This window comes from Vicia villosa, linkage group LG7 (genome assembly GCF_029867415.1).
Source record: "Vicia villosa cultivar HV-30 ecotype Madison, WI linkage group LG7, Vvil1.0, whole genome shotgun sequence".
Taxonomy (NCBI): domain Eukaryota; kingdom Viridiplantae; phylum Streptophyta; class Magnoliopsida; order Fabales; family Fabaceae; genus Vicia; species Vicia villosa.
In genome coordinates, this window is record NC_081186.1 from 1,049,871 (window position 1) to 1,067,142 (window position 17,272).

At 31.7% G+C, this 17,272-nt stretch overlaps 1 protein-coding gene across 1 annotated transcript; it reads left to right on the forward strand.

The window, feature by feature from the left end:
• The first annotated feature begins 9,924 nt into the window (after positions 1 to 9,924).
• On the forward strand, positions 9,925 to 12,451 carry LOC131616876 (unknown seed protein USP-like). Its single transcript, XM_058888332.1, has 3 exons — positions 9,925 to 10,007; positions 10,665 to 10,770; positions 11,450 to 12,451. Exons 1-3 carry the CDS (start codon positions 9,969 to 9,971, stop codon positions 12,211 to 12,213), a joined length of 909 nt encoding a protein of 302 aa, XP_058744315.1. The 5' UTR covers positions 9,925 to 9,968; the 3' UTR covers positions 12,214 to 12,451.
• The last annotated feature ends 4,821 nt before the right edge of the window (positions 12,452 to 17,272 follow it).

Sequence of the window (17,272 nt, forward strand, 5' to 3'; positions counted from 1 at the left end):
AAGCGCTTTTGTGCCAGGTAGGCGGTTACTAGACGGGGTTCTTATTGCTAATGTGGTGTTGGATCACGCGAAGAAGGCTAACCAAAGTTGTCTGCTATTCAAAGTCGACTTTGAAAAAGCATACGACAGTGTCAGCTGGGAGTTCCTTCGTTTTATAATGAAGAGGATGGGATTCGGAAACTTATGGATGAACTGTATGAATGCCACTGTGTTTTCTAGTTCGATGTCTGTTTTGGTTAATGGGAGCGCCACGCTCGAATTCAAGGTCGGAAGGGGACTTCGGCAAGGCGATCCCTTATCGCCTTTCTTGTTCATCTTAGCTGCCGAAGGCCTCAATGGGATAGTGAAGAAAGCTTGCTCAGTCGGGGAATTCAAAGGCTACAACGTGGGAAACGGTTGCGAAGTGAGTATCCTTCAGTTCACCGATGACACACTGCTGCTAGGCCCAGCCTCTTAGAAACAGATCTGGTCGCTCAAAGCTATGCTTAGAGCTTTCGAAGTTGCTTCGGGTCTCGCTGTTAATTATAACAAGTGTCGTTTGATCGGTGTGAACCTCTTCGATTGTTTTTTGGATGCAGCGGCATGCTTTCTTTCCTATAGGACCGATAGCAGCCCCTTCACTTTCCTCGGAATCCCGATTGGTTGCAACCCAGGGCTTTGCGCTTCGTGGTCACCTCTGTTGCAGAAATTGAAATCCAAGCTGGGTAACTGGAAAAACAGATTCTTATCCTTTGGAGGTAGAATTACTTTGCTTAAGTCTGTTCTTTCTAGTTTATCTAAATTCCAGCTGTCCTTCTACAGGGCCCCCAAGAAGGTTTATGGTGACATCCAGAGAATTCAATCTAGCTTTTTATGGGGAGAAAAGGAAGGAAAAAAGAAAAGTACATTGGGCGGGGTGGGAGAGGATTTGCAAACCTTTGGGGAATGGAGGATTGGGGGTGAAGAAAGTGGACATGTTCAACACTTCTCTTTTGTTAAAATGGGTGTGGAGAATTTTGAAGGGAGAAAAATCCTTGTGGCAAAAGTTGTTAGAAGCGAAGTACAGTAATACTCGGTTGGCTGTCAGCGAAGGTTATTCAGCTAGAGCCTCGAGGTTAAATTCGGTTTGGTGGAACAACATTCTTAAGCTAGAATCCTCGCTTCCGGTGCCGGTCTTGGCTGAAAAGGTGAGGTATGTTCTTGGGGACGGTAACTCAATTCTGTTTTGGGAGTTTATGGCTAGGAGATTCTAGTTTCAAGGCAGCTTTTTACGATCTTTACGCAATCAGCCATAAGCAAAAGGTGACGGTGGGAGATATGGGAGAGTGGGTCGGTAACTTGTGGGTGTGGGGAGACTTGGGCATCAAGGACCAACAGCTGGACGGTGTGGCTGGAGCGCTGCAGCATCAACTTCTTCTTCTTATCGGTTCTGTTTCGCCTATTATGGATTTACCAGATAGATTAATTTGGACTTTGGATGAGGATAAGGGGTTCACCACCAAATCATGCTACGATTATTTGGCTGGCAGTGAGATCACAGAGTGGGAGGATGAAGGTAAAGCTAGTTCTTTCTCATCTTTGTGGTCCATGGATATCCCTTTTACCGTTAGAGCGTTTATTTGGAAGTGTTTTCTCAACAGAGCCCCTACTAAAGAGCTTCTTATATCTCGCAGTATCTCGCTCCATAATGCTAATTATGATTGTGTTTTTTGTTCGGAGAACCATGAAACTCTAACTCATCTATTGTTTTTCTGTTCTGTGTCAAGTTTGGTCTGGAAAAATTTGTTTAATTGGCTTAGATTGGAGTTTGTTTTTGATTCCTACATTTGGAGGAACTTTTTGTCTTGGTGTAGCGGTGTTAGGAGAGCCGGCATTAGTAGGCGAAAGGCGGGGGTTGTTTGGGCGGCGACTGTTTGGGGTATTTGGAAGTTGAGAAACGATGTTATTTTTAAGGGTGGCACCTGCAATATTAACAATCTCATGTGGAACATTAAGTTGTCGGCTTGGAAGTGGTTGTCAATTGGTAAAATTGCAAACACCAAGTGTAACTTCTACGATTTCAGTAGAAATCCTCTTTTATATTTTAAGTAGATTTCACTTGGGATGTAATTTTATGTTTGTTGGCTGGAGCGGATCCATCTTTTTGTAAGCGGGTTTTGAGTACCCCTAGTACTCTCTTTTAGTGAATTCCTTGCTTATAAAAAAAAAAGTAATACCCTTAAGTATTCATTACACAGAGAGAGAAATAAGTAAAATGAGATGATAAATAGTTAAGGCTATTATAAGAAATATTTCATAAAAAACAATCAGTTTCTATTAGATGTTTATTTAGTAGATTTATGCTGATGTATGCACACATTAATGTGTATGCTTTTGTTACAAAATTGTATTCTTAGAACTCAATCAAGTGTAGATATCTACTCTACGAGTATAAGCTAAAGAACAACACAAGGAAATGGTTCCTGTCATTTGTAAATTAAAAGGCTGGTCCAATCTTTCCAATGAAAAATAGGCTTAAGAGAGTTAGATTTTGAATGCATTATGGTTAGTTGCTGCAGCTGTAACGTTAGATGATTCCATTTACTGAGATTACCTGCAATGATCATTTTTTGCTCTTGAATGTTTTGAATTTTTAGATATGAATGTGTATGTATTAGTTTGTGCAATTTGAATGTGTGAGTTTGGGGCTGATATGAGGTTTGGTTTTGATGTGTGAATGCAGGTCTTTTCTCTTTGATGGATGCGAAATAAGATGGCTCGAGTTGAACTGATACAATGAATTGACATTGGCCTTGAAGTCTTTTGGCTTGGTATGAATCTGTAGAACTTGAATTGAAAATATGTTGTTCAATTAGATAGTTTAATTAATATGTGTTCATATTGTTAAATAAGTGTAAACTATGATGTTCATAAATAGTTAGTTTAAATTGATAGTGGTAATAGTTAAAATTGTTAGTTATTTAAATATTCAATGTTAGTTGTTAGGGTACTGCAACTACATAGCATCTGTGAAAATGTTAGCTTTTAATATTCAATGTTTGATTATTCTTGCAGCTCTCTACTTTGTTGCAGATTCACGGACTTTCCGAATATATAGCACAGGTGACATTTCTTTTAAAATTATATCTACTCTATGTATACTTTAAACTTTTGTTGACACATTTTATTTCATTCTGTTTCATCCTATTATTTACAAATTCAAATACTTGTCTGCTTGAATAAAATCCTTCATTAAACGGAATTGTTTGCTTGAATAAAATTCATGTATTAAGGTAGTTATCATCAAGAACAATTGTGTAAAATAAGATTGAGAGCTATATATGTAACACTAGTAAAAATAAGAGGATAGAAGCAGGAGTAAGATTAAGAGCTTTATATGTAACACTAGTAAAAAGAAGAGGATAGAAGCAGGAGTACATTTAATTTGTATTTCATCAGAGGATAGCCAATTAGTTGATGCTGGTTAAAATGAATAGTAAAAACTCTCCTTTTACGCCATAGAAAATATATTATCGCCCTATTATTTAGCAATTTTGTATATTATGATCACAAATCCTTATATAAAATATTTGCTAATAGGATTTTAACTTAAACACCAATCTGTAAATACTAGAACTTAAATGCTAAAGCAAATATGAGTTTGGGATAAAAACTCTTAAAGTTCCTCTTTTACATGTAGTTGTGACCCTTGACTAGTGAGAAAGGTTACTGAAAAAGCACATCTTTTATTTAAAAAACCTGATCCATTTACAGAAGTTACTCTGCTTAATCTATTATGATTTAAAGTCAAAATGAGATTATTTTTTATATTATTAATATGGTACGTTTTAGATGAACGTCTTTCTCTCCGATCGGGTAAATGAACTGAAGAGTTTGCTTGAAGAGTTACTGCATGATGATTATGTCGTGTGTTATTAAATTCATTTCTTTTATTATAATGGATACAATATTGTAAACGTGCAGTATGGAAAATTACAAGTTCTATCGTAGTTGGATGTACGATCGTATGTATGCTGGGAGACGTGGACTTAAACCACTTTTTGAGGAAGGAGTTAAATTGTTTATAACATGGGCATTTGATCAAGAATGTTGTCGGACGGAGAGAGGGGTGAGATGTCCGTGTCTTAAATGTGGATGTAGACGTATAATAAGTGATCCGAAAGAAGTAGAAACTCATTTGAAGAGAAAGGGATTTAAGGAAAATTATTGGGTTTGGACATCAAATGGGGAAGAAATGCCGATGAATATGCCAGAGACTAGTAATTTCCAACATGGCTCCAGTAGTCGATCACAAATGGAATATCAAGAACAATTTAATCTACACGATGACATGATCGGCGATGCTTTAGGGGTGAATATGGCCTACGATGAACAACAAGATAGTGATGAGGAAGAGTTGCCGAATGAGAAAGCTCAAAATTTTTACGATTTGTTGAAGGAAATAAACACACCATTGTTTGAGGGTTCGTCAGACTCTAAATTATCTATGTGTATGAGATTGCTGGCTGCGAAGTCACACTAGAATGTTCCTAATCAGTGTCTGGAATTCTTTTGTCAAATGATGTTGGATGCGACTCCTACGAAAGACAATTTGCCTAGAATGCAAGTTTTGTAACAGCCCAAGGTATGTAGTTCACACTAAAGCCATTGATCGTAATAAAAAACGCATAGCAGTGAAATCAATGTTTTATTTGCCGATAATACCAAGGTTGCAGAGATTGTTTGCTTCAATGCACAGTGCAAGTCAAATGACATGGCATCATACAAACAAAACAAGTACAGACACTATGCGACATCCATCTGATGGTGAGGCATGGAAGCACTTTGATCGAATACATCCTGATTTTGCTGCAGAACCTAGAAATGTCAGACTTGGATTGTGCTCAGATGGTTTTACTCCATATGTCCAACAGTCGGGAGCTGCATATTCTTGTTGGCCGGTTATTGTTACCCATTACAACCTCCCCCCTGAGATGTGCATGACAAAGCCTTACATGTTTTTGACTTGCCTCATTCCAGGGCCGTCGAGTCCAAGAGCGGGAATTGATGTGTATTTACAACCTTTAATTGATGATTTAAAGAGGTTGTGGATTGGAGAATGTACTTATGACATATCTCGTAAACAAAACTTCAACATGAGAGCTTCTTTGATGTGGACTATTAACGATTTTCCCGCATATGCCATGTTGTCTGGTTGGGGTACACATGGTAAAATGGGATGTCCTCACTGCATGGATGAGTCGAAGTCGTTTACATTGGATGAAGGAGGAAAAAGTTCGTGGTTTGACTGTCATCGTAGATTCCTACCAAAAAACCACATACTTAGAAAAACCAAGAATGATTTATAAAATATTATTGATATTTATTTATTGTAAGGTCGAACAAAACAAAACAAAAATAAAGATAAAATATAATAAAATATTACAAATTAAAAATATATACATAATTTTGAAATGTATAAGAAAATAGAATCAATGAATAAAGAAAAAAACAGTACATTTTTTTTATGTAAATAAAGAGTTTAGAATGAAAAGACATAAATCATTTTACCTATAAAAAAAGTTAAATATCATAATTACCTTTAGTAATCATTGAATGATTGGTTGCAACTTTTAATTTATGATTTAATGCATGTGATTGCAACTTTTGATTTCTTATTCTTTTAGTACTTACCACATGTATTTTTAAATTATTAGATTTGATAAAATATTGTACTTTTATATCTTACAATTTTTTTTACAATATTGTATGATTTACCTAAAAAAAATATAATTTTTAGAAAATATTGTACTTTTGTATGATTTACCTAAAATTATCTAATTTTGTATGATATAAAAGACTTTTTAACGACCCATACGTTAAAATCATTATGTTAGGGTAATTTAATTGATATAGAATCAATACATTAAAATCATATCAATTACTTACCAATATCTTAATTGGTATAAAATAAATACTTTACAAATATATTTAGTACTCCATTTATATTGATGTTGTATCACCAAAAATTGAGTGAATCAAATTATCATTAAAAATTAATAAAAATAATTTATCTCACTTGATTTCCTTCAAAATTATTTAATAGAAACTTTCCAAAATAATGAATTTATCAACCTAATTTTGAAACCAAATTTCATATGGTTAGAAGATGTCTAACCTCTCATTTAACAAAAGGATTAATATTATTAGATACATATTTTAATAAAGTGTTTTAGGCATATCATTGCTTTTATATATTGTATGGATTTTTTTTGATAAAAAATGCATAATTAAACTAACTACTATTTTCTATTTTCACTTTAATAAGATTTCTTACTAATACTACTAAATTATTTAAAATATAAAATCTGAAAATTATATATATATATATATATATATATATATATATATATTAATGAAATTTTTTAGAGATAATCAAATAAAATAAATATATTAGATCTATTGACTATTTTTTTAAAAACATATTTAAAAATAACTATGAGTGTTAATAAGGATAAGTAATTGAATGAAACATAAGTACTGAATAAATAAATTGTAATAGAATGAAACATAAATAATGTATGAATAAATAGTAATAGAATGAAACATAAATAATATATGAATAAATAATATTAAAATTGTATGATATTTTTTTATTAATCATACAATTTGTTTGTCATTTATAAAATTTAAAATTTTCACTCGACAAGTTTATCAATAATCAATATATATTTATCTATATATAATATAATATAATTGAAATATTACCATTAAAATTTTAATGGGTCAATTCTATCCAAATACAAAATAATATGTTACGGATACACACGGATAATTATATGGTACGCGCATATGGTATTGATATTAACACATTTAATTAAATGTTGAATAATAACGATAATAAGTTTACAATTGATTTAAATAGTTTTATAAATAATTCCAAAACAAAAATATTGATGAAAACATGAAGTTACTGATCGAAATATTAAATATTAATGGAAAAATAATATTTATTGATCAAAATACTTTATATTAAAACAAATGAGCATACCACACTGGTCCCAGTGCGAATGAACATGTATCCCGTTAATATTCAAAATATTGAATATTATCTGGAGCACGGAGTTATTAATTAAAATATTGAATATTAACGGGAGCACGAAGTTAGTAATCAAAATTTTGAATATTATCGGAAACATTAAGTTACTGATCAAAATTTTGAATATTAACGGGAACAAATTTTGAACATTAACGGAAACACGAAGTTACTAATCAAAATAATAAATATTAACGGAAATACGGGGTTATTGACAAAATATTGAATATTAACGAGAGCACGAAGTTACTGAATTTTTTTTTTGAATATCAACAGAAACATTAACTTCTTGATAAATTTTTTCAATATTAACGGGAACACGGAGTTACTGATCAAAATAATGAATATTAATGGGAACATGCGTTACTGATAAAAATATTGAATATTAACGGGAACAAATTTGGAATACGTAGAAAGTAAGTGTGACTAAGTTTATTGCATTGGACAATCGACATTGTGTATTCTTTATTGATCTTTCCAATTTTTATTGTATATTAATAAAATAACACTTCATTATTCTATTCTTTATCAATTTCATTTTTAAGTTTATTATATTATCTATCTTTGTTGAACGAAATGTATCATAATAATAATTACATCAATTTCTTTTTTTTTATAAAAAATATAATATTGAACAAAATAAGCAAGAACATGAAGTTACTAATTAAAATATTAAATATTAACGAGAACATGAATTACTGATCAAAATATTGTATATTAACGGGAACATGAAGTTACTGATCGAAATATTGAACATTAACGTGAACATGAAGTTACTGATCGAAATATTGAATATTAAAACAAATGAGCGTACCACACTAGTCCCTGTGCGAATGCACAGATATCCCATTAATATTTAAAATATTAAATATTAACGGGAGCACGAAGTTATTGATTAAAATATTGAATATTAACGAAAGACAAAGTTACTTATCAAAATTTTTAATATAATCGGAAACATTAAGTTACTGATCCAATTTTTGAATATTAACGGGAACACAAAGTTATTGATCAAAATAATGAATATTAACGGAAAAACGGAGTCGGGAACATGAAGTTACTGATAAAAATATTGAATATTAACGGGAACAAGTTTGGAATATTAACAGGAATACGAAGTTACTGATCAAAATAATGAATATTAGCGGGAACATGAAGATACTAATCAAAATATTGAATATGAACGGGAACATGAAGTTACTGATAGGGATGGCAAACAGACCCAAACCCGCGGGGTCCACCCGCACCCGAACCCGAGTCAACGGGTGAAAACCCGAGTTGATTGGGTTTGGGTTCGGGTTCGGGTGCCACCCGATATTTCGGGTGCGGGTTTGGGTAGTGTGAAACCCGCACCCAAAATCCGAAATCACACCCGAATATATATATATATATATATATATATATATATATATATATATATATATATATATATATATATATATATATATTATAATATATATATATATATATAAATATTAAATAAATATACATGAAGTTACTGATAGGGATGGCAAACAGACCCAAACCCGCGGGGTCCACCCGCACCCGAACCCGAGTCAACGGGTGAAAACCCGAGTTGATTGGGTTTGGGTTCGGGTTCGGGTGCCACCCGATATTTCGGGTGCGGGTTTGGGTAGTGTGAAACCCGCGCGCAAAATCCGAAATCACACCCGAATATATATATATATATATATATATATATATATATATATATATATATATATATATATATTTAATATTTATATATATATATATATATATTATAATATATATATATATATATATATATATATATATATATATATATATATATATATATATATATATATATATATATATATATATTATGGAAAGTTGTAAGAAAATTGTAGGAAAAATATATTTTATGTATTTTGTTGTGGGTTTGGGTTTGGGTGAAAAAACCCGAACCCAACGGTGTTATTTTGTCACCCGAATAGCTTTTGGGTTTGGGTTCGGGTTCGGGTGGTAATTTCGGGTGCGGATTTGGGTAGTATAAAACCCGCACCCGCGGGCACCCGTTGCCATCCCTAGTTACTGAATAAAATATTCAATTTTAACGAGAACATGAATTACTGATAAACATATTAAATATTTACGGGAACATGAAGTTACTCATCGGAATATTGAATATTAACGGAAAAATAATTTTTATTGATGAAAATATCCCAAACTTTGGCCCAACCTATTAAAAAAAATTATATTTTACACATCTGATTTTATAACATTTACCTCCAGAATAATATATATATTAAATAAAATAACACGGCCACGACGGATACTCGTACGGACGCACGGGTATCACGTTAGTTTTTTAAAAAAAACTTACTTTTTTGTAAGCTCTATAAAATGTCCTTGAAACACTCTTTAACATTTCTTCTTAATTAAATAAGTTTTATAAATAATCTAAACTTAACAATTTTATTAAACAATCCACATTAGTCCAAACTTATATAGATCTTAGAGCGTAAATGTCCTATTTTATCCCTAATATTTAAAGAAAACTGAGAAACTTATCTACAAATTAAAAGTTTTTAATCAATCAATTCATTAAAGATAATTTAGTGTTGACCATATTTATTGTGAGTTTAGTTATTCAAAAATACCCCCGTGTTCAGCATTATTTATTGTGAATTTAGTTTCTCAAAAACAACGTAATGCTCAGCAATATTTATTGTGTATTTCGTATGTCTGGATTAGCTTTTGCAGTGATAAAATCGCATTCCAAGACAGATTTGAGCGTGAATTAAAGAAACAACAGATAGCAGCTGTCTGGATTAGACATTGAATTCACTATATATATATATATATATATATATATATATATATATATATATATATTGCAGCAGTATGTTCATACTCACATTCTGACTAAGCTCTATCAACACACAGCTTAATGGAGTTTAAGAGTCTATCAGTTTTAGCTCTCCTTTTTGTAAGATCATTTATATTTAGTTGTCTCAACTTTCAATCGGTATTTTATGTGATTTTGAAGATTTTATTGTTTCAATGAACAATATTTGGAATAATTGTTTAAAGAATAATGTTAAAATGTGTTTTAAGGACATATGTTAAGAGGTAAATGTGAAAAAAAATTCTTAGTAATCGTACATCATTTTCATTAAAAGTTGATAATTAATATATTTATTATGTTTTTCGATACAAATTTTTATATTTAGGTTTTTTAAGATGTGCCTTTGGGACATAGGTTAACTTTATCCTTATTTAAATTTTCAGAAACATATCTTACTTATTTTTTAATTTTAATTAGAGTTTAATGGATATGCACTGACAGTGTAAAATAGTTTTACACTGTCATCCAATAGAAAACCACAAATCTGCCATATTATTAAAAAAAATTAAAATAAAAGAGGGCTTTAATTGGATACATGGTTGTGATTGGTTAACAGTGTAAAACTATAGTGCATCACCCATTTTCTCTTTTAATTAACTAATTAATAGTTTTGTATCACTTATTTTAGTACTACTTTAAAATAATTGTTGTTGATTGAAGTATTTTTAAATATCGTTATTTAATCCATTTTTACAATTATTCCATGACAATGACATTTTAATTGAAATATATTTGCAGTGTGCTCTTGTGGGAATCAATGAATCTAAATTAGAAGAAGATTATTGGAAATGTGTTTGGCCAAACACTTCTATACCTACGGAACTTTCAAATCTGTTCTTGCCTGGTTAGTAAAATATACTACTAATTTCTTCCCTGTTATCATAACTTAAGGAATTCAAAGTTTAAATTTTGTATTGAAATAGTATTTTAAAATTTTTTAAGAATATATTTTCTATATTGAGTTATTTAACATTTATTTTAAGGGCATGCATTAGTCTTTGTCATATAAATAAATGTTTGATAGTAACTCTTTCCACATGTATACTTTCTTATATATTTTTATGAGATAGTTTTAGAAAAGGGTTTTATTGTTCATTTTGAACCTCCCCGACTCAGAGGTAAAGGTTTGATTACATTTTAGTTTTAGTTCATTTAAGATATATTTTTAGTCATTATAAATATATAGTTTTTTTTGTTCTTAGTCTTTTATATTTTGTTTTAGTCCTAAAAAATTGTCCGTATTAAAATTGATTTTTGTATTTATTTTAAAAGATTAACATAAAATATTCTACATATTTCAAAGACTAATTTCAGTACAAATAAATTTTACAAGGAAGAAAAATAAAAAGATCTCTTTTTGTAATGAATAACAATAAAATAATAATTTTTATAAGATTTAAAAGTATCATTTGTATATCTAAATGTTTTTTTCATTATATATTTTACACCGACATGTACTTGTATATATATAAATTTTACAACTATTTATGGTTATGTATTTTGTTTAACATTTGATATTGCAGATAAAAGAAGCAACACGCTTATAAAAAGTGAAGAAGAGAAACAATATTGGACTATATTTTTTGAACATGACCTATTTCCTGGGAAAATAATGAATTTAGGTATCCATAAACATTCAGATATCCACTCGTCAAAATCAACAACACATGTAACTGATAGAACAAGTCTACCTTTTGGAGTATGGATTTGGTTTAAAGAAGAAATCGACAGAACAAATCAACCTTTTGAATTTAGTGTGTGGGATAAAAGAGAAACTAGACATTTTGTAGCACACACATCAGATGAAAAAGAAGCTCGCATTCTTAACAATTATTGTGGAACCCCATCAGCAATAGGGGAAGATAAACATTGTGCTCTATCACTAGAATCAATGATTGATTTTTCTATTTCAAAGCTTGGAAAGAATATCAAAGTGATGTCAAGTTCCTTTTCTCAAAATCAAGACAAATATGTAGTGGAGGAAGTAAAAAAAATTGGAGACAAAGCAGTAATGTGCCATAAATTAAATTTTAAAAAAGTTATATTTTATTGTCACGTGGTCAACGCGACAACAACTTACACGGTCCCATTGGTGGCCTTTGATGGAACTAAATCAAAAGCACTAACTATTTGCCACCATGACACTCGAGGTATGAATCCTATTGTGTTGAATGAAGTTCTTAACGTTAAACCGGGAACTGTTCCTATTTGCCATTTTATCGGAAACAAAGCTATTGCCTGGGTACCCGATGTAAGTGAGTCTGATGAACATCCTTGTGTCATCTAGCAAATTTATACATTTATCATGATATAATGTTTGGACTTGTTAAAAAGTGATATATGGGAAACAAATATGATCCTTTGTCATCATATATTGTCTCTAGACAGGCTCATCCATATATACTAAATAAAACTAGTTCTAATTTAGTTAGAACTATAGGTTTGTGATAGTACAATGTGTCATTTTATTGGCCAATTTCTGATGTACTTTATGAAATGCATTATTATTATATTGATTTCTAATGGCTTGGAAAATAATTATAAATATTTTTCCTGGTAATCATGACCTAATCATTAGATTAATATATCAAGTTTTTCATTTGTTATCTTCAAATAATTCATACACACCAAAAAGTTCAATACAATAACTTTTGTGTAATCATCTATCAATTGAGACAACTTGATTTTCGACTTAACTTTATTCATTTCATCGACTAGTTTCAGGGTTATAGATAAAAATCATTTTTTAATACCACCTGAAAATAATGTAAGCTCCATGATGTTGACAATATGCATAGATTAATTTGAATTTTCAATTTTTATTGTTAGAAATCCTTTATAAGTTACTCTCTCTCTGATATGAAATATTACCACAAATATTTTAGATCTCATTCATATATATATATATATATATATATATATATATATATATATATATATATATATATATATATATATATATATATATTTCAATACTTTTTATTGATTTTTATTCTAGCGATAATATTTTTTGTGTTTTTATAAGTAAAATGATATTAAGAAAGTACAAAGGGTATTCTAACCTTCTTACCATTACCATCCTTAGAAATACATGCATCATATTTAGATTTCAAGAATCTAAAGTACAACTTTTAAATTCTTTGAAATTTCCAACTAACTATTCTCTAAGTTAAAAGTTTAACTTTGAATAGTATTTTTCTGACATTTTTTATTCTGTTGGACTTGAGACTTCACACACAAGACAAAGATGAATTGTGTGGTTTTAAAAAAAGATTTTGAAAATCTTTTTGAAATAAAGTTAGAGTGTAGAAACATTTTTCAAAAACTCAGCAACAGAAAATAAAAAGAAAAAAATAATAATTTGCGGAAATTAAAAAGGTTAAGGGAAAAGAGGTACACCAAAAATTATAGAGGTTCAGTCAAAATAAAAGGACCTAGTCGTTTTGCAAAGAATTGATCTTGAAAGTTTTCAATAAACATTAAGATCTTTTAGTAGAAAAGACTCACGAACCCCCTATACAAGGAAATGATGGTAGATCTCAAACCAAATTCTACCAGACGATAGATTTGATCACTTTTGTTTTTTCTTCTAGGTAAAGTTAGTAGTGAAGTGACTAGTCTTCCTTCCGAATAGTGGATTGAAGCGGCTAGTCCGTTTTCTATAAACAAGGAATTTGGAGCGGTTTATAACACCCCAATTTTAGTAATTAGTTATATATATATATATATATATATATATATATATATATATATATATATATATATATATATATATATATATATATATATATATATATATAATTAATTAACTATTTGATGTTGTGAATAATTGTTTTTTTTTTTAAAATTAATTGATGTGTGGTATATGACGGGTTAGTCGAATTGAATTGGTGAACCGTAAAATTATATATAATTTGGTGTCGGTTAGTAAATAATTATTTTATTAATGATAATTATATTGAAATAAGGTAATTGGGCCTAATAGAGGGAATATGAAGAGTAAAGGTAGGGGTATGATGAATAAGCCCATTAGTTCTCAACCTTATAGGTCTCCCAATCAAAGAAGAATGAAACAAGATGGGAGAAAATAAACTATAGCTCCTAAATAGTCACCATGTTAAATTGATAATTAAGATTCAATCAAGGATCAAAGAAACAAGGCACAAGAAGCCTTATGAGTTTAGAAGTCAGAAGTAAATTAATAAGAAAAGAGGTGGATCATTTTCCCTTAAAAGCTCACCAATAAAAGAAGAATGAAACAAAGTTTAGAAAAATAAAAGAGAAATTTTGTAACTGAATGCAAGCCATGGAATCGTGGGAGCTATAACTTAAAGATAAAATGACCTTAAAGGTCAGTAGCAAAGACACAAAGCTTCATTCATCATGGATCAAAGGTATTTGACAAAAGAATGTAGTAAGATCCTAAACAAGTTGTGAGAATACAGTAATGAAATAAGAAAGGATTTGAACTTATATGATAGAGGGGTATAACAATAGAATATATAATATTAGTTATTAGTATTGTTAGTGGGCTCTTGTATTTGGGTTTTAATTCAATGTTATTCATTATGAGCTATATATATATATATATATATATATATATATATATATATATATATATATATATATATATATATATATATATATATATATATATATTGTTGTGAAAAACGATGTCAAGAACAAAGTATAATAGGAATTAGGGAAGATAAGAAGAACACAAGAATTGGTTATAACTGCTATTCTTTTACTTTCTCTTAAAACAAGATTACAAGTTTACAAGAATAACAAATAACCTCTCTCACCCCAAATTAGAATTTGCAGCTTAGCAATGATGAGAGACTACTATGCTATTTATAATAAAACCTAACATACTAACTAATGGGCTTTTTCAGCAAGGCCCATTACACAAGCCAACTTAATACACAAGCTAACTTAACAAATTAGGTTTAAACACTAAAACCTAATTTAACATGCTAAGAACCCTAGCATCTTCGACACCTGCATGCTCGACCCATCTTCGACTACAGCATGCACACTTCGACACCAGCATGTGAGCAACCTTCGACGTCATGCTTAACCCTGTCGAACTGTCGAACCAAGAAGCTACCCTTCGACCATACTAGAGTTTGATCAAATATCTCACAAATCTCCACCTTGGACCTAACTCTACAACGTCAAGGGAACAAACTAGCTTTCTTCATGCAGCTTTATCAACTGCATACAATGGAAAAACTTGCAACTCGGCAATGTCTTGGTGATCATATCAACAGCATTATCCTCAGTCGAAACCTTCAGCACTTGGACTTCTCCACGCTCGATTACTCCTCTGACAAAATGCAGCCTTACATCAATGTGCTTAGTTCGCTCATGATAGGCTGAATTCTTCGACAGGTGTATTGCACTTTGACTATCACATTTAACAGTGATACCTCGACCTTGAAGTTTCAGCTCCTTCACAAAACCTTCAAGCCACAATGCTTCTTTCACAGCTTCAGTGAGAGCAATATATTCTGCTTCAGTGGTTGATAGAGCAACAACTTTCTGAAGTGTTGCTTTCCAACTAATTGCTGTGCCAAACATAGTGAAAACATATCCAGAAATAGATTTTCTAGAATCCATACAACCTGCATAATCAGAGTCGACATATCCTTCGATTGCTGCTTTACTATCTTTACCCAAGGCTCCACCATAAATTAGGACCCTGTTCAGAGACCCATTTATGTACCTTAAAATCCACTTCAATGCTTGCCAGTGAGCCTTTCCAGGATTCGCCATGTACCTACTTACAAGACTTATTGCATATGCTATATCGGGTCTAGTACAGACCATAGCATACATCAAAGAACCAACTATATTAGCATATGGGATGCTATTCATATAGGCTCTTTCAACATCAGTACTGGGACATTGATCAATACTCAACTTGAATGGAGGGTTTGTTGGAGTCACAACTGGCTTCGAATTCGACATACCAAACTTTTCGAGAATCTTTCGTAGATATGCCTCTTGAGATAAGCATCACTTCGACTTCTTTCTATCTCTTCGAATATCAATTCCAAGAATCCTGGAAGCAGCTCCCAGATCCTTCATATCGAACTCCTTATTGAGTTCAGCCTTCACCCTCATCACATCTTCAACATTGTTGCTTGCTATGAGAATATCATCCACATAAAGCAACAAAATAACAAATGAATTACCAGGTCGAAATCTGAAGTAAACGCAGTGGTCGAACTGACTTCTAATGAAACCTATGCGTGCCATGAACTTGTCGAATCTCCTATTCCACTGTCGAGGAGATTGTTTCAGCCCATACAAAGATCTCTTTAACTTGCACACATAATCTTCCTTCCCCTTTTCGGCATACCCTTCACATTGCCTCATTAGGATCGTTTCATCTAGATCATCATACAAGAACGCAGTCTTCACATCCATCTGTTCCAGTTCAAGATCGAAATGTGCCACCATGGCAAGCAACATTCGAATGGACCTATGATTCACTACAGGAGAAAACACATCATTGAAGTCGACACCTTCTTTCTGAGTGAAACCCCTTGCAACTAACCTTGCCTTGTATCTTTTCAACGTCACTCCTTCAATTCCTTCCTTAACTTTGAAAATCCATTTACAGCTGACTAACCTTTCCCCGGCAGGTTTCTTGATCAGTTCCCAAGTATGATTATCATGAAGAGATTTCATCTCATCATCCATGGCCTTCAGCCATTCAGTCTTATTTCGACTCCTCATCACTTCCTTGTAGTCTCTAGGTTCTTCGTCTAGAACCTCACCTGCAGAGATTAAGGCATAAGCTATAAGATCTGCATACCCAAGTCTCTAAGGTTCCTTGATGACTCTTCTCGACCTATCTCTCGATAATAGGTAGTCATCGTCAGTTTCCTCAACTTCCTCAGCATCTTCTGCTTCTTCTTCGACTTCATCAGGGATATGCAATTTAGCATCAACATGCTCCACCTCAACAGGAATCTCTACCTGTTCCAGCTCTTCGTCAGATGTTTCTGTACTTCGACCAACATCATCAATTTTCTTAAAAGCCATTTCAGCTTCATTGAAAACTACATCTCGACTGGTGATACACCTCCTGTGACCTGGCTCTAGGCACCATAGCCTATAAGCTTTGACTCCTTCAGGGTATCCCATGAACATGCATTTTAGAGCTCTAGGTTCGACCTTGTCTTGCCTAATGTGAGCATAGGCTACGCAGCCAAATACTCTCAGTTTGTCAAGATCTGGTGGATGTCCAGACCAAATTTCTTTAGGTGTCTTCATATCTAACGATGTCGAAGGACATCTGTTTATCAGATATGTTGCTGTTGAAACAGCCTCAG